At 34.6% G+C, this 19,256-nt stretch overlaps 1 protein-coding gene across 2 annotated transcripts in view; it reads right to left on the reverse strand.

The window, feature by feature from the left end:
• Window positions 1-19,256, reverse strand: part of hth (homothorax) — a 712,335-nt gene that overhangs the window by 140,292 nt on the left and 552,787 nt on the right. The window contains exon 10 of one of the 2 annotated variants that reach the window (XM_067760647.1): window positions 18,548-18,568. In XM_067760647.1, coding sequence (XP_067616748.1) covers window positions 18,548-18,568 — 21 coding nt within the window. Of the gene's footprint in view, window positions 1-18,544; window positions 18,569-19,256 lie in introns of both variants that reach the window. The other variant, XM_067760646.1, reaches the window with a different exon arrangement.

A 19,256-nucleotide genomic window follows, 5' to 3' on the forward strand; every position in this document is an offset into this window, starting at 1 on the left:
TCCCTAACAATCTTGCACTTTGACCTTAATGATTGGCACTAATTAATGCGAAACAAACAGTACAGTGTATGTACATACACCCAGAACACAACAAATTTAAACTGAATATACATAATTATGTAAAAATATCAAATTAAATTTTATTGATGGCTTTTCTCAAATAAAAAAAAATGTGTTCTTCCTGAAAACGGCGCATTGATTGGTGGTGGCATTCCGTTTTTTTGCGCTTTCTACGTAAATTTTGTTGTAAAGCTTTTATTGTTGTTATTTTTTTATGTTCGTTTGACTCGCTGATAAAGCGGTCGTTAACTGCAGGGCATTACAGAAAACAACAAAAAATAAATGGCACTAGATGCCCTCCCGCAACAAAATCTTTGCGCAAATGCTCGCAACAATGAAAAATTACCTATCTCATATAAGTAGGTACAGTTGTATACCTTTATACCTATATACGTATGTCGGTATTGTATATAATCTTTGTTGCACAAAAACACAAAAAATGCAAGTACAACCGAAAAGCAAGAAAATTGCTTTGGCAAGAGCAGAAAAAAAGTTAAAAATTGCATTGTAAAAACAAAAAAAACAAAGCGTAGCAGATGAGCAAAAAATTATGACAAACTTTCATGAGAACCTTATGGCCGAACAGTCAGCCGCATGACTTTGGTGATCGGTTGAACTTTATGCTCTTGGCTATGGCTTAAACATTGTACGTTGCAAAAGTAAGTATAGACAAAAGATCCGCAATGGCGGACAAACAAACGTTCCACAACGTACGAACATTAAAATCAGACAAAACAACAACAAAGAGGTATACAATGCATTTTCAATTGATAGTTATGCGGCAGTTCGTCACAGTCACTCAGTCAGTCGGAACTACGAAACCTGCAATAACACAACCAAGTATATAAGTGCATGGAAGTAAGACATACGTATCTGTTACACTGTTATATTGAATGAATGAATGAAAAACGCCAAATGTGCAACAAAATTTAACAACAAAAAAATATTTGCTGTTAAAATTGAGAAAAAAAATAAGCAACGCAAAAAAAAATTGCTACAAAATCGCTGCAACAAACGAGCACAATAATAACACTAACGTAGTAAAAATCGAACACGTTTGAGGCCACAAAACAATGCAACACAAAATTGCAACGGATCACACAAATCCGCTATAAATATGTAGAACCATATTTTATATACACATAGAAAAAAAAAACTTATCTAAAATGAGGAAAACATTTTCTTAAAGTATTTTCTGAGCTAAATTTCAACTTAGTGAGTAAGAATATTTAGTTAATCTAGAGATTTGTAAATCTTACAGACTAAAAGTGTATTCAGTTCAATTCAAGTTAGAACTACGGTGTTGATGCTGTCGGAAAGGACGAGACTCCGAGCAGCATGGTGTTGGTTTGTTAATGAAGTGCGCGTTGCAGCTGATATAATTTATGTATGAGTGAGGTTTTTTGCCGGGATGGACGTGGTACTAAGCAACTCTTGAGTGTTGAATATGCAGCAGAAGTCCACGGAGGATTGGCGTACTCCTATCCCATTATCCCCCTCTTTGTAATTTCCTTCATACATTATCATACACATAATTAGCTTATAATGGGTTAACGTTTTCTTTGTTTCACATTGTTTATGATGCTGTCAGAATGGACGCGATTTAGAGCAGCAGAATTCATCTATAATACTGCAAGTAAGGCTTTGATGCCAGGGAGTTTGGAACTGACGTGGTTTCAATCCCCGTCCGAATTATTGTTTTTTATTATTTAAGATAGTAAATATATGCTTTTTAATTAGGAACAGCGATTCAGAGGTATCAGAGTTATTGTAATGCTTAGCGAAATCCTGACACATACAACGGAAAAGTGCATGCAGTTCTAAATTAGCTCTGGAATTGCTTAAGAAAAGTATTTGAAAATAATTCAAAGGTCCAAAAGGTACATTGAACATACTCCCTTTACGCAAGAATGGGCTGTGTACCATCCCTCTCGTAAGTTTTACCATGATAACACACCAAGCATCTCTTTGTGACTCTGTAAGGTAGGCATTTTAATAAGTTTTTGATGGCTGCTGTTAGTAGGAAGATTTCGTTATGGGCCCGTATCGTGTTATACGATACGTGATCGAAATCAATCGAAATCGCAATAGCGATGGTGAATCGGATTAGGGAAATATGTGAAATGGTAGCTACCATTACTCATTAGATCCAAAACTTATTATTATTTACACGAATCTTTTTTCAGTATCTTATTTATAGAATGAGTGAAATTGCTTTTAGATACGTGATCGTATAACACGATACGGGACCTGGATCTTATGATGAATATCTCAAAGCTAAACGAACTTGATAGCGCTGTTTTTATACCATTGAGGAATATTACAAGATTGGTTTAACCAGCGAGGTGAACAGCGTTGTTTTAATGTAAAGATCTTTGAACTCCTTAGACCAACGTTTAACAAAGTCCAAAGCCCTTTTAGCCAAATTCGCGTAAGTTTAGTGTGAACAGTGGGAAGGTCGTTTATAAACAATAAAAACAGAATAGAGCTGAGATGGCTTTCTTGCGGCGCACCGGAAGTAACATCTATGAAACAAGTTAGTCAGTCCCTAAATATTACCTTTTGTGTTCTATCTTTTAGATACCAGAATAGGTGGAAAACCTATACGTTCAATTTTAAACAAATGGATTGCGTGGGAGGCCTTATCGAACGCTTTAGTAAAGTCAATGTAGATGACATCAGTCTGCAAGTAATTTCTAAAACCTCTAGAAACATTATTAATGAATTCTAAAAAATTTTTCTATAAAACTTTTCATTAATTTGGGTAAACTTTTGTCTTCACTTTTATGAATCAAGAAATATTTTTCACAATATTTACATCTACAAGTTATCTCAGTGAATAAGAGCACTCGACTGTCGAGATGGTCGGCCTAGTACCTTAATGGTGCTTTGTTACCGGAACGTACCGGATCTATATCCGGCAAAGGACCATCAATATCGATAACACTACCCAAAACCTTCGGAGAGTGTCTTTATTGTTATTACAACAACAACAACTGCAAAGTTGATAACTTTGACTCGAAAACCACAGCAGTGACAGTTACAAAATTTAATTTTAGAATTTTTTTTTTATAAAATTTTCGCCATTTTAAATAAAATTATTGCAATAACCAAGGAAACAATAGTTTTAATTTTTAAGAAAATTATTTGTCCCGATTAAGGGAAGAATTTGTACGACGAAATGTCATATACCATCTTACCTTATTTTAAAAGCTATTTGCCTCGTTTTAAAGAATTTTTTTTTGGAGTGTATAAATGCATATGTATGTATGTATGTTTTTGTGTACAAGCGCCGAAAGGTCCACGCCGATTACTCACAATGTATATGCCTAGCTTATGAATGCTGGATGGATATTTTCGTTAATACTTTGCTTAAAAAGAATTGACCGCAACTTTGCAAAGCGACCAAACAAAAAATTCTCTAAAGCCCGAAAAAATTATTTTAAAAATCAACGACAACAAAAAACACAATTTCTAAGTAAAAGAAAAAAAAATCGGTTTAAAAACAACTTCAACAAAAGTACTCAAATTCTCAGTGAATTTTTATATCCGCTCCAAGTTGTTGTTATTTTGCTGTAGTTTTTATGAGCAGGTTATTTGTTGTCGTGGCTGTTGTTTTTTTTTTCTTTTTCTTGCTCGCTTTGTGCTTTTATTGTTATGCTGTTGATGTCGTTGTTAATCCATCTTACTATAACTGCATTGGCTCATTTTTAGCACGATTTTATGCCAAGTTGTTAGTGTTATTTGATTGGTGATCAATCATAAATTTGCTGTTGTTCACATACAGGTTGGTTCTCTTTCTTGTGAATTATGTAATTAATTTTTTCTTGATACAAATTAATATTTACTAAAGAATTATCCTTTTTATGAAAATTTTTCATACTGAAATAATATTGTAGAAAAAAATAATAATTACTGTTGCATGTGCAATAAATTTAAACATGTTGAGATTTTCTCTTTTTAATCCTATTTATTTTCCTTAAAGTAGGATTTACAATTGCACTAAAACAATCTTCGAACACCATCTGCCGTATAAGTTCTATTATTATTTATTTTTTAATGTATTAATATGTTTTCTGAACCGACACAACCGAGCCATTATGGTAACGAAGTAAAAAGCTGAAATAAAATAATAGCACGACGAGTAAGGGAAGTTTATTGACACTGGCCTGAGTTCAGTATTATTTCATTTTATTTTACTTAGAGTTATTTTTTTAATTTAATTTTATTTAAATTTTTTTATTTGATTTTATTTTATTTAATTTAATTCCACTCAATTTAATTTACATTTATTTTTATGAATTAGGCGGGATTGATTGCCCTCATTGCTTTTAAATGTATCTAAACATTTATTTGAAGCAATTTTTAATTTTATAATTTTTTTTAATAATTTGGGGAAAATTTAAACATTGTCCGCTCTGATGTCACGTTGTTTAAATTTTTCCCAAATCCTTAAATTAGCTTTATTTATTTCATTTTTTTATTTTATTTTGTTTTATTTTATTTAGCAGTTCCCGAAATGGATCTATACAACGAGCTTTGGCAGTGGTCTAAATTTTTTTCTTTCTTCTATTCTAATTTAATAATTTTTTTCTATTAAAAAAAAATTTATCATAACAATAATAATGATAAAATAATTATTGTTAGCCCTTGAGCTAGATTCAAACCCGCGATCTTACAAATCAGTAGGCCGATATAGCAACAAAAATGTTAATACATCCCAGAGCATGGGGAAAAAGTGGCAATAAAATGCGACACTATGGCAGCATTGCCATCAAACAAGTCCAATTTTCACATTCATTCTGCAATGTCGCAGTGTTGTGAATATCAATTGGCAAGAACCAGAATAGAAGTAGGATTAGTGGACAAACAAAAAACCGCTGTGATGGCTGAATGGTTATAACAGCGGCGCCTAAACGTTGCCGATGAAGGAATTTAGCAGTTCCTGAAATAGATTTATACAACGAGCTTTGACAGTTGTCTAAATTTTTTCTTTCTTCTATTCTAATTTAATAACTTTTTCAATTAAGAAAAAATGTATCATAACAATAATAATTATAAAATAATTATTGTTAGGTTTTGAGCTCGATTCGAACTCGCGATCTTATTTTATTTTATTTTATTTTACCTTATTTTATTTAACTTTATTTTTATTTGTTTTATATTATTCACTTTTTTTACTTTATTTACTTTGTTTTTTTTCATTTAATTTTACTTTACTAAATTTTTTTTTTTATATATTTCATATGCATTTCTTCTAAAGAAATTTGCTTAAATGTTAATCAGGCAACACAATCTTCATTACAAACAAAATGTTGAACTTTCTGAATTAAAATATTTTTGAATCAGGGCACTCTTTATATTATATCACTTTATCAAAATCATGTATGTAAATCCTCTGTAAAATTTTAAATATCAATGAGCTTCAAAACTGGCATTCTCAAAAATTCTAATAATTCTATGCGAAAATTTTCAAATTTTACTAAATATACGTGTTTCAAACTCAAATTTTAGCTACTTTTGCGTACAAACTTGAATTTGAGTCTATATTTGTTTTATTGTATATTGGTTTATACTTTTATACAAAAAAAAGCGATAACTATTTTGCTTAAGCAAAACTAGATGAAAACTGCAAAAAGTTCTTGTGCCAATACTTTTTTCCGTGAGTGATATGTAGATACAATAATTATTAAAAAGTACTTAGGTAATTGACTTATTTCACCAAATCATAAGACAAATCTTCATATAATAATAGTCCCTGTTTTCAATTACTCTAACCCAACCGAACACAAATCTCACGCTGCACCTATCTTACGACTCGCCACTGCTTACTTTTTGATATAATATGAATATGTTGATTTATCTTTCCTACCAATGCAATAAAATAAAGAATAAGAAACAAAGTAATATGAATAAAAAAAATAAAACCACGACACCATAACTAAATATAAACATTGTAGTTTGTCATCATCATAGAAGTATGTATGTATGTATGTATCTATTTATGCACCTAAAATAAAGGTTTGCCACACTGACAGTCCATCAAATAAGTAAAAGTATTCATGTCACATCAGCGCCATGCACAGCAGGAGATTTGTATCCAACAGGTAAATATATACATACATATGTATATACATATGTTCTCGGCTATGGGCGGTGGCTCTTATTCCCATTTTTTGTTGTTGTTGCTGCGGTGGCTGCACCACTTGAATGTCATCACTCTGTCATTCACTCACACTCAACATCATTGGATTGTTGGTTGTGCCATCCGCCGTTTTGCTGCCACTTTGGTGGTTGTTTGTCCTTCATTATTGCATTGACATTGGAAGCTTTTGGAATAATTTGTTCAGTTGCATTTTAAAATATGTACAAATATGCATTAAAGTTGATATTGTTTGAAAAGCTAATATTAAGTGTGTATAAGGCGAAATGGTAATGTTTGAATATGATTGCAACAATGTTGCAATAAGATGCACTTTGTTGACACACATAACCTCTTCGTCCATTTTAAAGCCGCCTTCGAGAGTACGAAAATAAACCGCCTATATGCCGCTTTGCCTGAATTTAGTTTAACTGAAAATTTATACGGCTGTGCAAAATGACGTTGAGCAACATCATCAGCTCAGTCAGAGTTGGGAAGGACCTCTCCGAGCCGTTCGAGACTAAGCGAGATTTCAGACAGGATGACCCGATATCGTGCGATTTCTATAATTTGATGCTACTAACCGCAGAACTTATAAGTGCGTGCAATTACTGCCGTATGCTGATGACACATGTTTCATTGGCATAGAAAAATCAGCGGAAAAGATGGGCTTGGTGGTGAATGAGGACAAAACAAAGTACCTGCTGTCATCAAGCAAGGAGTCAGCGCATGGATCATGACAACATGAGATGAGGCGGCTCTGGGAGTGTTCGAGAGAAAAGTTCTTTATGAACCTCGACGCGTTGGTGATGGCGAGTACCGAAGAAGATTTAATGAAATAATGGCAGATGAGGCTTCGGCCAAAAACAGAAATAGGGACGGTACCCACTCCGCTGTAAGGAGTACGTGGAAGTTTATTTTAATACATTTGGGCATGGCCAATTTGCAGTTAGCCCAACAAGAACTAGCGCGCCTTTGTTGGAAGTCCATAACAGTTTTAAACTAGGGATGCACTTAAATGTTAAGCCAATCGCTTATCAAAAAATTTCCACCGTTTCCGTTGAAACACTTCGAAATATTATCGATAAAGAAATTATCAATATAAATTGTATTTTCGTTTTTAACCGAAACGAAAAGCTTTCGTTAACGTTAAAAACGTTAACAAAAACGTGATACTTTATGTTTGAATTGTGCTGGCAATGCTATAGCCATGGTGAAGCCGTAAGGTGGCTTTGTTTCGTTTATTAATGTTAATTATCGTAACGAAATGATATCGGTTCGTTGGTTAAGCATGCCTGGTTTAAACAGTTAAGAGCCAAGTAAGTCAGTAAGTAAGTCGATTGACTATAGCACTATTTGGTAAAGTTTTCATGCTCATTTTGGCATTTAGCATAGGATTTGAAGAAGTGTTCATGCTCGCTGCATCTTTCAAATGCGCATTTTCCAAAATTTGAAACATATACATATATATTTTTTTTTTGTTTAAAACGTTTTTGTTTACTAAACAATTTTGTTTATATTATACATTTTTGTTAATTTGCTTTACTTAAATAACAAATAACAAAGAACATCATACTTGGAGTTAAACATTAAATAAACAAAGTACACACAACAGTCTCACACTAACACACCACTGGTTGTACAAAGATGGCCAGCACTGCGCATGCAGCAAGGCGTGCAAAATGCAAAATGCGGGCAGAGTTTGTAAGCGCATAAAGGCTCCATTACTGATACTTAGCATAGACTTGACTTGGCTTGCGAACTGTCACTTACAGTTCTGTTAAATGAACATTGCATGTTACTGATTACTCAAAACTTAACTTGACTTAGAAGTCTGTTGAATTTTGATTTTCTATGTAAGTTCTAAGTGACGTTTACATTTTGAGATGCCATTTGTTTGTTTCCATTTCATTTTGACATTTTGTCATACAAATTGACATTTATTTAAAAATAAATTTCAACGCTGATTATGATGCCAGATTTTATGCGCCAAGTGGAGTATAATCGTGGCTAAGTTGCCAAGTTTACGCCAAGGCAAGTCAAGTCTATGCTAAGTATCAGTAATGGGGGCTTAAGAATACATAAGTCATAACTGGCAATTTTGTCGCTTTTGTAGGAATTGCAACCATATGTTCCCGAATTTAAGCCCGAAAATTCCCAATAAGAAAACCATAATACAAAACATACACCCACGGAAAAAAGTATTGCCACATGGAAAACGATTTAAACTCCCTTGGTGTGACCAATTGACGCCAGTTGGCAGAGCGAAGAAGCGACCGGCGCGACTTGTTGGATGGCCATAATCGTTTAAACAGTTAAGCGCCAATTAGGTAACTGAGTACAAGGACTTTTTGCAGTTTTCATCTACTTTGGCTGAAGCAAAATAATTTTCGCTCTTTTGATAAAAAGATTTACAAATCTAATATATAAAATTCTTCTGTCACGGTTTTAGAGGCTGAACTCCTCCGAAACGGCTGAACCGATTCTCATGAAATTTTGTGAGCATATTGGGTGGGTCTGAGAATCGGCCAACGTCTACCTTTTTCTTCGCTACGTGTCTAGGGTCTTGAGATCAAAACGCGCACCCGGGTACCCCTAGAATGTGTTTATACAATATGGATATCAAATGAAAGCTGTTGATGAGCGCTATAGTACAGGATAATTTTCATACAACTGGTAGGCTAGGGTCTCGAAATATAGCCCAAAACGTGGACCCGGGTACCCCTAGAATGTGTTTATACAATATGTATATCAAATGAAAGCTGTTGATGGGTGCTATAGTACAGGATAATTTTCATACAAGTGGGAGGCTAGGGTCTCGAGATATAGCCCAAAACGTGGACCCGGGTACCCCTAGAATGTGTTTATACAATATGTATATCAAATGAAAGCTGTTGATGGGTGCTATAGTACAGGATAATTTTCATACAACTGGTAGGCTAGGGTCTCGAAATATAGCCCAAAACGCGCACCCGGGTACCCCTAGAATGTGTTTATACAATATGGATATCAAATGAAAGCTGTTGATGAGCGCTATAGTACAGGATAATTTTCATACAAGTGGGAGGCTAGGGTCTCGAGATATAGCCCAAAACGTGGACCCGGGTACCCCTAGAATGTGTTTATACAATATGTATATCAAATGAAAGCTGTTGATGGGTGCTATAGTACAGGATAATTATCATACAACTGGGAGGCTAGGGTCTCGAGATATAGCCCAAAACGTGGACCCGGGTACCCCTAGAATGTGTTTATACAATATGTATATCAAATGAAAGCTGTTGATGGGTGCTATAGTACAGGATAATTTTCATACAAGTGGGAGGCTAGGGTCTCGAGATATAGCCCAAAACGTGGACCCGGGTACCCCTAGAATGTGTTTATACAATATGTATATCAAATGAAAGCTGTTGATGGGTGCTATAGTACAGGATAATTTTCATACAACTGGGAGGCTAGGGTCTCGAGATATAGCCCAAAACGTGGACCCGGGTACCCCTAGAATGTGTTTATACAATATGGATATCAAAGGAAAGCTGTTGATGAGTGCTATAGTACAGGATAATTTTCATACAACTAGGAGGCTGTGTTTTTACATTATGAGTATCAAATTGAAGCTGTTGATGGATGCTTTAGTACAGAGTAAGTTTTACACCGCTGAGTGACTAGGGTCTCGAAATATAGGCCAAAACATGGTCCCGGATACCGCTAGAATGTGTGTGTATTATGGCTATCAAATGAAAGCTTTTGCTGAGAGCTCTGACGTTCATTGTGATATTCGATTTAGTCGCATCAACCTGGCAAAACTGATAAATATGCATGCGAAACTGAAATAAAGACATGAATTAATAATACCCACATACTTATTTGCATAAGTCCTATTCGATTTGCCTGAAATTTCGTATATAAATTTGTCTATATTAGTATTTACTACGCTTTTTTCCGGGAAGTATAATAGAGGCGGACTGGGACTGGGATTAGGACTGGGACTGAGACTGAGACTCGGAGTGGGACTGGGACTGAGACTCGGAATGGGACTGGAACAAAATACATACCACCCTCTGGGACTGGCAATAAGAGATGAAGAAGAAGGAGAAAAACTTGAGAGAAGAGAAAAGAGAGAAGTAGACTGAGAAAGAGATAGAATGAGACGAAGATGGAGATGAAGCGAAAAAGGCGGAGGGAGGAGTGAATAAAGAGATTAGGAAAAGATGTAGAGGGGTAGGGCAGAGTTAGACGGAAAAAGCTTATTAAAATGTATGCAGATAGGCCAAATTTAGGGCAGAACAACGTCTGCCGGGTCTGCTAGTATGTTATAATATTAGACGCCTGTTGCTGCACCATGGTTATAAGCAGGGGCTGAAACTGTTATTCCTTTTATAATATAAGTCCTTGCAAAACTATTAACTTTGGACTTTAAATATATTTGGATCAAGGTACAAATTATTTTCGGCTTTTTATTTTTTGAGTCCGATAGAACTAGTTAAACTCGGACTTTTATAAATAAAAGTCCCGGAATAAATATTAAATCAAGACTTTTATTTTGTAAGGCCGAAATAAACGTCCCGCTTGATAACAAAGAAACGGCTTATCCGAATTAAAAAAAAAATTGATTATAACTTTTATTTCAGGACTTTTATTTTTAAAAGTCCGATTGTAACTAGTTCTATCGGACTAAAAAAATAAAAATACAGATTTTACTTTTATATGTGGACTTTTACGGAAAAAGTTCGTAAAATAAAAAGGATGCATGATTCGACATGATATTGCTATAGGGATACCTAGGACAATTTTTTGACCAGGACTTTTTCGACTCCGCAAAAAAAAATAATTATTATTTTCCGTCCCTGGTTATAAGAGCAGGTATGTAAGTGAGCGCCATGAGTGAAAGTTTCTTTTTAAAATCAAGCGATATATATGCATCATAATATTGACAGTTGTTCCCGATTGACCCACAGAATTAGTTCTTTTAACAGAAAAATCAATTAGATTGGTTGAGAAGCTATCATTTTTACTTGAAACCCACAGTACGGACTTATTCAGTCTATGTGAGGTTCTCATGGACCGGCCAGTTCAACCACAGTTGCTCTTCTGTTGAAATCACTAACTAAATTGTTTGTCTTGAAAAAAAACTCTGTTGAATTAACTATAATGTGATCAATTTTAATACATAACTGTTAATTCACGAACAACAAATCTGATTTGTTGATTCTACTAGCATTTTTTTCTTTTTTTTTGTGGACTTAACAAATTTTTTTGAATATTTGACTCCTGCCTTCAAAACAGTTATCGCCCAGCCATGTGAATGTGTTTCCGCCTCCCCTCTGCTAGCTTGAGTATAGTGATTTCCATTTGTTTTATTTTAAGAATATATTTTTTCCTTTATATCGCTTAAAATTTCTGTTTTTAATTATTTTTTGTCAAAGTTTTTTTTTCGAAGATTTTTTTTTTAACGTTATGGTGCAATGCTGCTTTATTTGGTGGCAGCCATATTCCAATAAGACCCACGTAACTCACGCAACTCTATTAATGGATGTTAGGCAACGATTTTGAAGTGTAGAAATATACCCAATAGTCAAAATAACAAGTGATATTAAGGTTCCTTCTCAACAACTCGGTCATTGCAAAGAAATTCTTATTCATATAAGGCAATTGTTGTAGCGATAAAGCCACTCCAGAAGGGTTTGAAGGGTGTTATCGATGTTGCCGGATATAGATCCCGAACGCTCCGGTAACAAGCACCATTAAGGTAGAAGCCCGACCATCTTGAAAACGATTTAATACGACAATATTGAACCCTCTGGGCCATACCGCCCTCCACCCCCTGGCTCCAGGAGGAATTTATAGTCGCCTCGCTTGCTGAAGAAACAAGATTCGCCACAGGTAGATGAGGTTGAAAATTATATTGGAAAAGCTTTAAACTGTGCTGGCAACCTCTCTGCTCTACGCAACCTCTTGTATCATATAGCGCAGTAATATGAATGGGCAGTCCGATAAACGTTGTAAGCGCCAATCATAATTGTTCAGAAATGCAATTTGAAAAACAAAATATTGACGTTCCAGAACAATTATGATTTGGGATTACAATCTTTTCGAGCCGCCTATTCATACGTATAGCCAACTCAAAAGTGACAAGTCGTTGCTTTTCCCATATTTTGAAAAAAAAAGAAAATTTGTATTTCAATTTTTTTGTGTTTTTTTTTTATTCTTTAGTTATGTACATATATGAATAACCAGTGTACCCGGCGGAATTTGCCTGCAAATAGGTTTGTGTACATTCAAAAATTGAGCCTCGGTTCCTCTCTTCTCTCTCTGTACCATTCTCGTCTACTTTATCCTCCTTTTTTCTTCTAATTTTGTCCATACCTTATTCGAGTTATCTCCCTCACACTCTCACTTTCACTCCCACTCACCTTTCACTTTTCTCCCTCCCACTCTCACGCCAACTCCAAGTCTCGCTACCACTCCCATTCCAACTTTCACTCCAACTGTCACTTCTATTCCCACTCCAACTCTTACTCCAACTCCAACTCCCACTCCCCCTCAAACTAAAATTCCCATTCCTTCTCCCATTCCACTCTCACTCTAGCTCCATTGAAAAATGCATCATTTTGCATAGAATGCTCGTAAATCCACTTTTGCTACTGGGTATATGTATATGTATGTATGAATATTGTATGTACATGCCTATATGCATATTTTTTATATTTTAGGCATGTAGTCTACCATATGTAAGACTAATTTTATACGCGCTGCCATAACAACAAAATGGTTTATTAAGAAGGGAAATGAGGCGTTTGCCATGCAGAAATTAAAAACAGCTACAGCTGAAGCTAACAAAACAACAACAATAACAACAACAATTATTACATTGCAGAAATTGTGCAATTTGTTGCAAATATGTACCATGCATACATATAATAGTCTGGCTGTCTATATATGAAGGCGTGTGTGTGGAAAAGAGATCGCGCAATTGCTGCTGGCAATGCGAAATGTAAAAGGCAGCAGTAAAAATAGAAAAAAAACGAAGTAGCATTGCAGAAAAAAAAATGAAAAACAAAAAACTACAAATTGTTAGCGGCGGGGGCACGAAACGAATCATCAGCCGTAGCATGATGGCGTGCTAAAGTTAATTAACCGACAATTTTCTGCTTTTTCTTCATGTTTCTGTATTGCTTCAGCGCGTTTTTGATATATGTACATACATTTTTTTCTTGTTTGAATTCTGTCTGCAATGCGCTGGTGTTTTTCTTACTAAGAGTTTTTTTTGTCAGACTCAAAAATTTTCTACAGAACATATGTACTACATATTTGTGTGTGGGATATTCAAAAATTATAAAGCATATGTATATTACCATACATATACACATACATGCACCTAAGTGGCTTTAATAATGAGGCAAATGTACGCAATTGATTGAGTGACCATGAAAAACAAATTTGAAAAAAAAAAACAAATTTAAATATGAAAAAAAAACTTATAGAGAGATAATATGTATGTGTATGCCTATCGTAGCAATAAACTCTTAGTATATATACTCATATACATACTGCATACAGATATTTACATATGTATGTGATTAACAAAAAGTATATAATAAATAACATCGCTAGCATGCAACATTACGCTCCACTATCTTTAATCCTTATGTTAACAACTCGTTCCCCCACGCTAATATCTCGTGTATAAAATCCTCCCTCTATTACTAAAATATTCATAGTATTGCTGCTTGTTTAGCCTTTGACGCATATATTTATTTGTCGTTCAACTCCAACTGTCTAATAATAATGAAATATTTCGTTAAATTCCTCAAAGATCCCAGATTTCTTTTTTGATCTTATATTCACATATGTGAGCATAGGATTAGTTGTTTAATGTATGTGCATACAATAGACCGATTCAAAATAATATTTTTTGCACAAATTCAAAATCACTTATTCATTTACATTACAATGTGAAATTTAAAGAAATTAATAACCCATATTTTTAAAACCTTCTTGTTTTGTTATTTCGTTAATCGTTCAGAAAAATGAAAAATGTAATAGAGAGCTCCCTAAAGATGAACAACCCTGTAAGAACACAATCGGTTAAATACCAGTGATAACGGTGGCAGTATTTACAAGTCTTTTGAATGGAATTTGCAATTCTACCTGAGCACAAGTGTATTTTTCTCATGTTTAGTGTATTCTCTTTAAATTAAGTTCATTTTCAGTTCCAATATGTTTATTTGAAGAACTTTTATTCTATTCTATTGCTGAATTTGACTCTCGTGTCTTTCAGGGAAGTGGCGGCGCTTCACAGGGAACAGATAGATATAAATAAAAAATGTTTGTTCAAATTGAATTTGAATATCTTTTTCGAGAAATTTAATCAAAAAATTGTTACATAAACAATGCAGTTTGCAGAAAGCGATTGGGATTTTGATTTTTCGTTTCAGAGTTATAGGGTGGACACTTAAATATTACCATTCACTTTCATACTAATTTCTTGTGTGTAATACTTTTGTGGCGAGAGCGCTCGAAGCAATGTCGATAACGCTAGTTACACGTGCTTAGTTTTTATTGCGCATCTTCTCATTTGAAAGATACTTTTCCCAGAAAAAATACATCGCTGGATTGAGGGCCGTTTCCCGACTATATGTCAGAGCCGTTTTCACCGTCATAGGTTCATATGGCGTTTTCATTTTCACCAACACAGAATAACTAACCTCGGATTAAAGCGCTAATTGTGAATATTTTGTAGAAAAAATCGTAGTAATCTATTGTGAACACACGAAAACTAGCCAAACACCTGACTTTTGTTTGCACTTCTTCCTTGAACTTAACTGAGACACGAGCCTTCTGTTAACATAGAGAAAACGAAAATTTGGTTAACTGATAGATAAGTGCATTTTTCGGCATAATAGTTTGACTTGTGTTTCAGAATAACCTGTTAATTTATTAAAAAAGTGTGCCCGAAATGAAAGTAAAGTCAAATAGGCAGTCAAAATCACAAAAAGGTAATAAGGGCAAAAATCTTAAAACAAAGAAAGAAATATTCCTTAAAAAAGTGAGTGATGGATTTTAAAAGTTTTATATAAAACCGCATGCGGTGACATGAAACACGCACTTCTGGTGTAGTTTCCATATTTTTAAATTTAGTATTCCTTTTTTTTTTGTGAGCGAAGAAATTTGTTTTTTCAACAGTCTAATGCACATCGTACATAGGTATCTATGCGCCAACAATCTCCTGCCACTCACCACATAATTCAAATAGAATCGAGGAATTTGATCTTTGTTTGAAAAAAAAAATTCTTTTCGAAGATTATTAAATTACTTTAAGCATTACAATTTTATGTATTCGATGTACAGATATTAAAAAAAAAACGTTCTAAAAAATATATATTAAATTTCCTAAAACGAAAATATACATACTTACACACAAAAAATTTAAGTTCAATTTTAACATTTTTGGGAGTAATATTATTACTTATTTTGGTATTCTTTCAAATCTAATACCAACAAAGTGCAATATATGCAATGTTTGGTGTAATTAATTGTGCAGTTTGACACTTTCCGAGTCATATTAAAACTTATTTTGAAGTCATATTAAAACTTATTTTGGGACGTCCTGGATTCAGGTACCGGCCGAAGCAAATATAACTTCATTAACAATCGCTGCGATTACGTCTTCACATATCACTTCTTCCTGGACATGGTTGTGCTTGCCAGTAGCCGTACGCAATCTTGCCACGTGTAATGGGTCTTATTTTACTTTTGACTAAATCAGATTGGATTATCGAATGAAAAGCGCCCGTATCTACAGTCAGTAACCGCTCCTTTCATCCAAGTTTCTTCCGACGGTTAAACTGCTCAATTTTCTTTCGAGTTGTGATACTGATGCCGCAGTGATGTGCTATGTGAGCTGACCTCTCGCATGCAATGCATATGATTATTCCGTCACTACGCTGTTGAAATCCCTTTATATCTGCCAATATTGTGTTCGACGCGGGGCACTTTGAACACTGAGTTACACAAAAGCGACGCTGTTTCCTGAATCAGTGGATGTGATATCGTTTCAGCGAATGTGAAGCGATTCAGCAATTCCATCAAATGTCTGAAAAGGAACAGGACCATCAAACGTTGAGGATTTTATACCTTCAGAGTAGATCGTTTAAGTTCAATTGTAACTCCGGGATACGATATTTCAAAGTTCCATGGAACCTGGGGTCACCAGAGCCTCGGCTGATAAAGGAACAGGATCCGCCACGGGTTGGTGAGGTTGACAGTTAAGTTGGAGAAGTAACAAATTGCGCTGGGAGTCCGTGGAACCAATTGGTTATATTAGTCGCCTCTTACGCCTCTTGTTTCTTATTCTTTTGTTCGAAAAGTTCTTAGGAGTGGGAAAAATAATATTTAATTGTGGCTCGGCCATTACTGAATCTCTTTCGCTGCGTTCACACGGCATGTAGATGAACGCCGAATAGGTTGCTAAGCTCGCGAGTGCACCACTGCACTGAACCGTCGAAATAAGATGCTCCCTATCAAAACCTAGCAGACATTTTGTTGTGCTTACACGAACACATGCTTATAAAGCCAATTGATGAACACATATACATATGCATATGTATAAAAAAAAGCAAAGAATGGTGGGAAAGCCTTTTCGATGAAGGTAGGTGAAGATATTTAAAGTCAAAAAGTCAAAATTAGTGAAGCTGTGGTGAGTGAATGCCACACATTAAAAAAAAAGGAACTACAATCAAGAAACAAAAGAACCCACCAAACAACTAACAACCAGTCAGCTAGTCACTCACTCAAACACAAGGGTTTACAACCATCGAAGAACGATGAGCCTATAATAATGATAAGCTGGTTTTTAATCAGAAAATTTATTGTATATATCGCTTTGCGCGTCGAACGCAAGTTGATGATGGGTTATGGTTGGCTATAATTATAGGTCCTGTCAAATGTTAAATGAAAAGGTACACATGCATATCAAAACCCAAAAGCGCATACTTACACGCATGCATACATTCATAAAATGGTATGGTATGGAGGAGTTGATATTTTGAATGAATGTATACAAATGTATATAGATATTTTTAAAAGTAAATACGCGCAAGAGTAGCCCAATTTTCTGGTTGCGCTCAATTGTAGTGCATGGACCTTTCATAATTTTTTTTTATAAGAAAAAGTGTGGAATTATTTCATTGTATTTTTTTTTCGTTTTCCTACACGTTTTAAAAAGTTAAATGTTGGCGATTAAGTAAACTGCGTTTAGTGTATTGCATGGTAAACCATCATTATTATTATCTATTATTATTTAATACAAAATTTTTCACCTACTCTCCTTGATAAAGAAAACTTTTGGTTTAAATTTGCGTGATTGGTTAAGTTCAATTTAGTATAAGTGATGACCAAAATTAAAACTGTGGTTGTGTTGGTCGCTCACAAATCATAGTAGTGGTTTGTTCGTTGATTATCAAGCAAAGAGGAAAGACGTATGAACGCATGCTTCCATAACGCCGATAGGTGGAACAGATGTTCGCACTATTTTTATTAATTAGTACTTGTGGCCCAATTAGACTCATATTCGACGTAAACATCGATTATATATATGGGCTTCTTGTGCCATATTGTAGTCGTCAATGGACACCAAAATTGACTACCCAATATGCTGCATATTGGGCTCGTAGCTAGCTCATTAACTTAGCTATATTTCAAGAGACCTTTGAAAAGAATTGCATTTTGGTGCGATTTGCTTTAAGTTGCATAGAAGGCGTTTTACCTATATTTATGTTTAGTCTTTTTTATGTGTAGGGTGGGCTTGGCAGCGATTTACTCGATTTTTTAGTATACTTTTTTCTGGTAGATGGATCTGGTACCGATTTATTCGAATAATCTAATTTATCATTTATTGAAATTTGGAAGAGCGGGAGACAGCTTGCCTCGATTAATCCTTTGGCAAGTTTCATCTGCGTAGCGGATCTAGGGCTGACTTTGTCAAATAATCTGATTTCCGCGCAGTTTGCTTGAAATTTGATACAACGTTGGCTGTTTTTCTTTACTAAAACTTGGTATATTTTGTTCCGGGAGGTGAACTGGGACAGTGAAGAGAGTGGCAAAGGTTAGGTGAAGAGCCAAGATGTGGCGAAGGAGATGGAGAAAAATGTTGAGAGGTGTAGAAAAAAGTAACAGGGAGAGAAAGAAGAGAAGAAGCAGTAAAGCTAAAGAAGGAAAAGAAAATCACTTTACCAAAAAAAGAAAACGTTTTTTACTCATCAATATATGTATATACGTGTTTTTTTGTTTCGCACATCTGCTGTATATCTTAATTAATAAAAAATTTTGGAATACTCTTACCACTTGCACTTGTGCCGAAATTGTCTGAAATAGAAAGAGACAAAATATTCTGATTAGTTCATGTATTGATATTTCAATTTAAAAAAACGTTAAATTAGAGCATAAGGTTTCTACGCGAAAACAACAGAGAATATCGAGACTCATTAAATCGTAAGCTTGGCTTACCGCTGGATTCTCGAATCTCGAAATATTGGTAAAGCGCGCGAGCTACTCGATATTCAATTTAGCCGCAGCATTAGCAGCATTATATAGAGAGCTTACAATTTCTTTAGAAATTCTCATTTATGTTCAAGAAAAAATTATAAGCTCTATATAATACTGTCAATGCAGCGATTAAATTGAACGTCGCGAAGCTTGCGCGCTTTACGAGTATTTCGAGAATCTCGCGAAGAGGTTCGAACAAATTGTACGAACAGACTACGTATGTAGTTTAAGTCGTAGCATAACAAAAGCAAATCATTTTTATTTTTGAAAAAAAAAAAGAAATACCGCTAAGTCGACCAAAAGCTGTGATTTGTTGCAAAGACCCGGTGTTTTTGTGGGTTTCAGTTTTTAAAGTTTTTTTTCTACATGACACTCAATATATGTGTACGTTTGTATATGTGATATTTATATTTTTTATATCTACACATGTATATTTATAATTTTTTTTCTGTTTGTTATAATAAACGAATAAAAATGAAATATATGTTTCGCCATCAATCAAATTGGT

The sequence above is a fragment of the Eurosta solidaginis genome, chromosome 1 (genome assembly GCF_040869045.1).
Source record: "Eurosta solidaginis isolate ZX-2024a chromosome 1, ASM4086904v1, whole genome shotgun sequence".
NCBI classification, from domain to species: domain Eukaryota; kingdom Metazoa; phylum Arthropoda; class Insecta; order Diptera; family Tephritidae; genus Eurosta; species Eurosta solidaginis.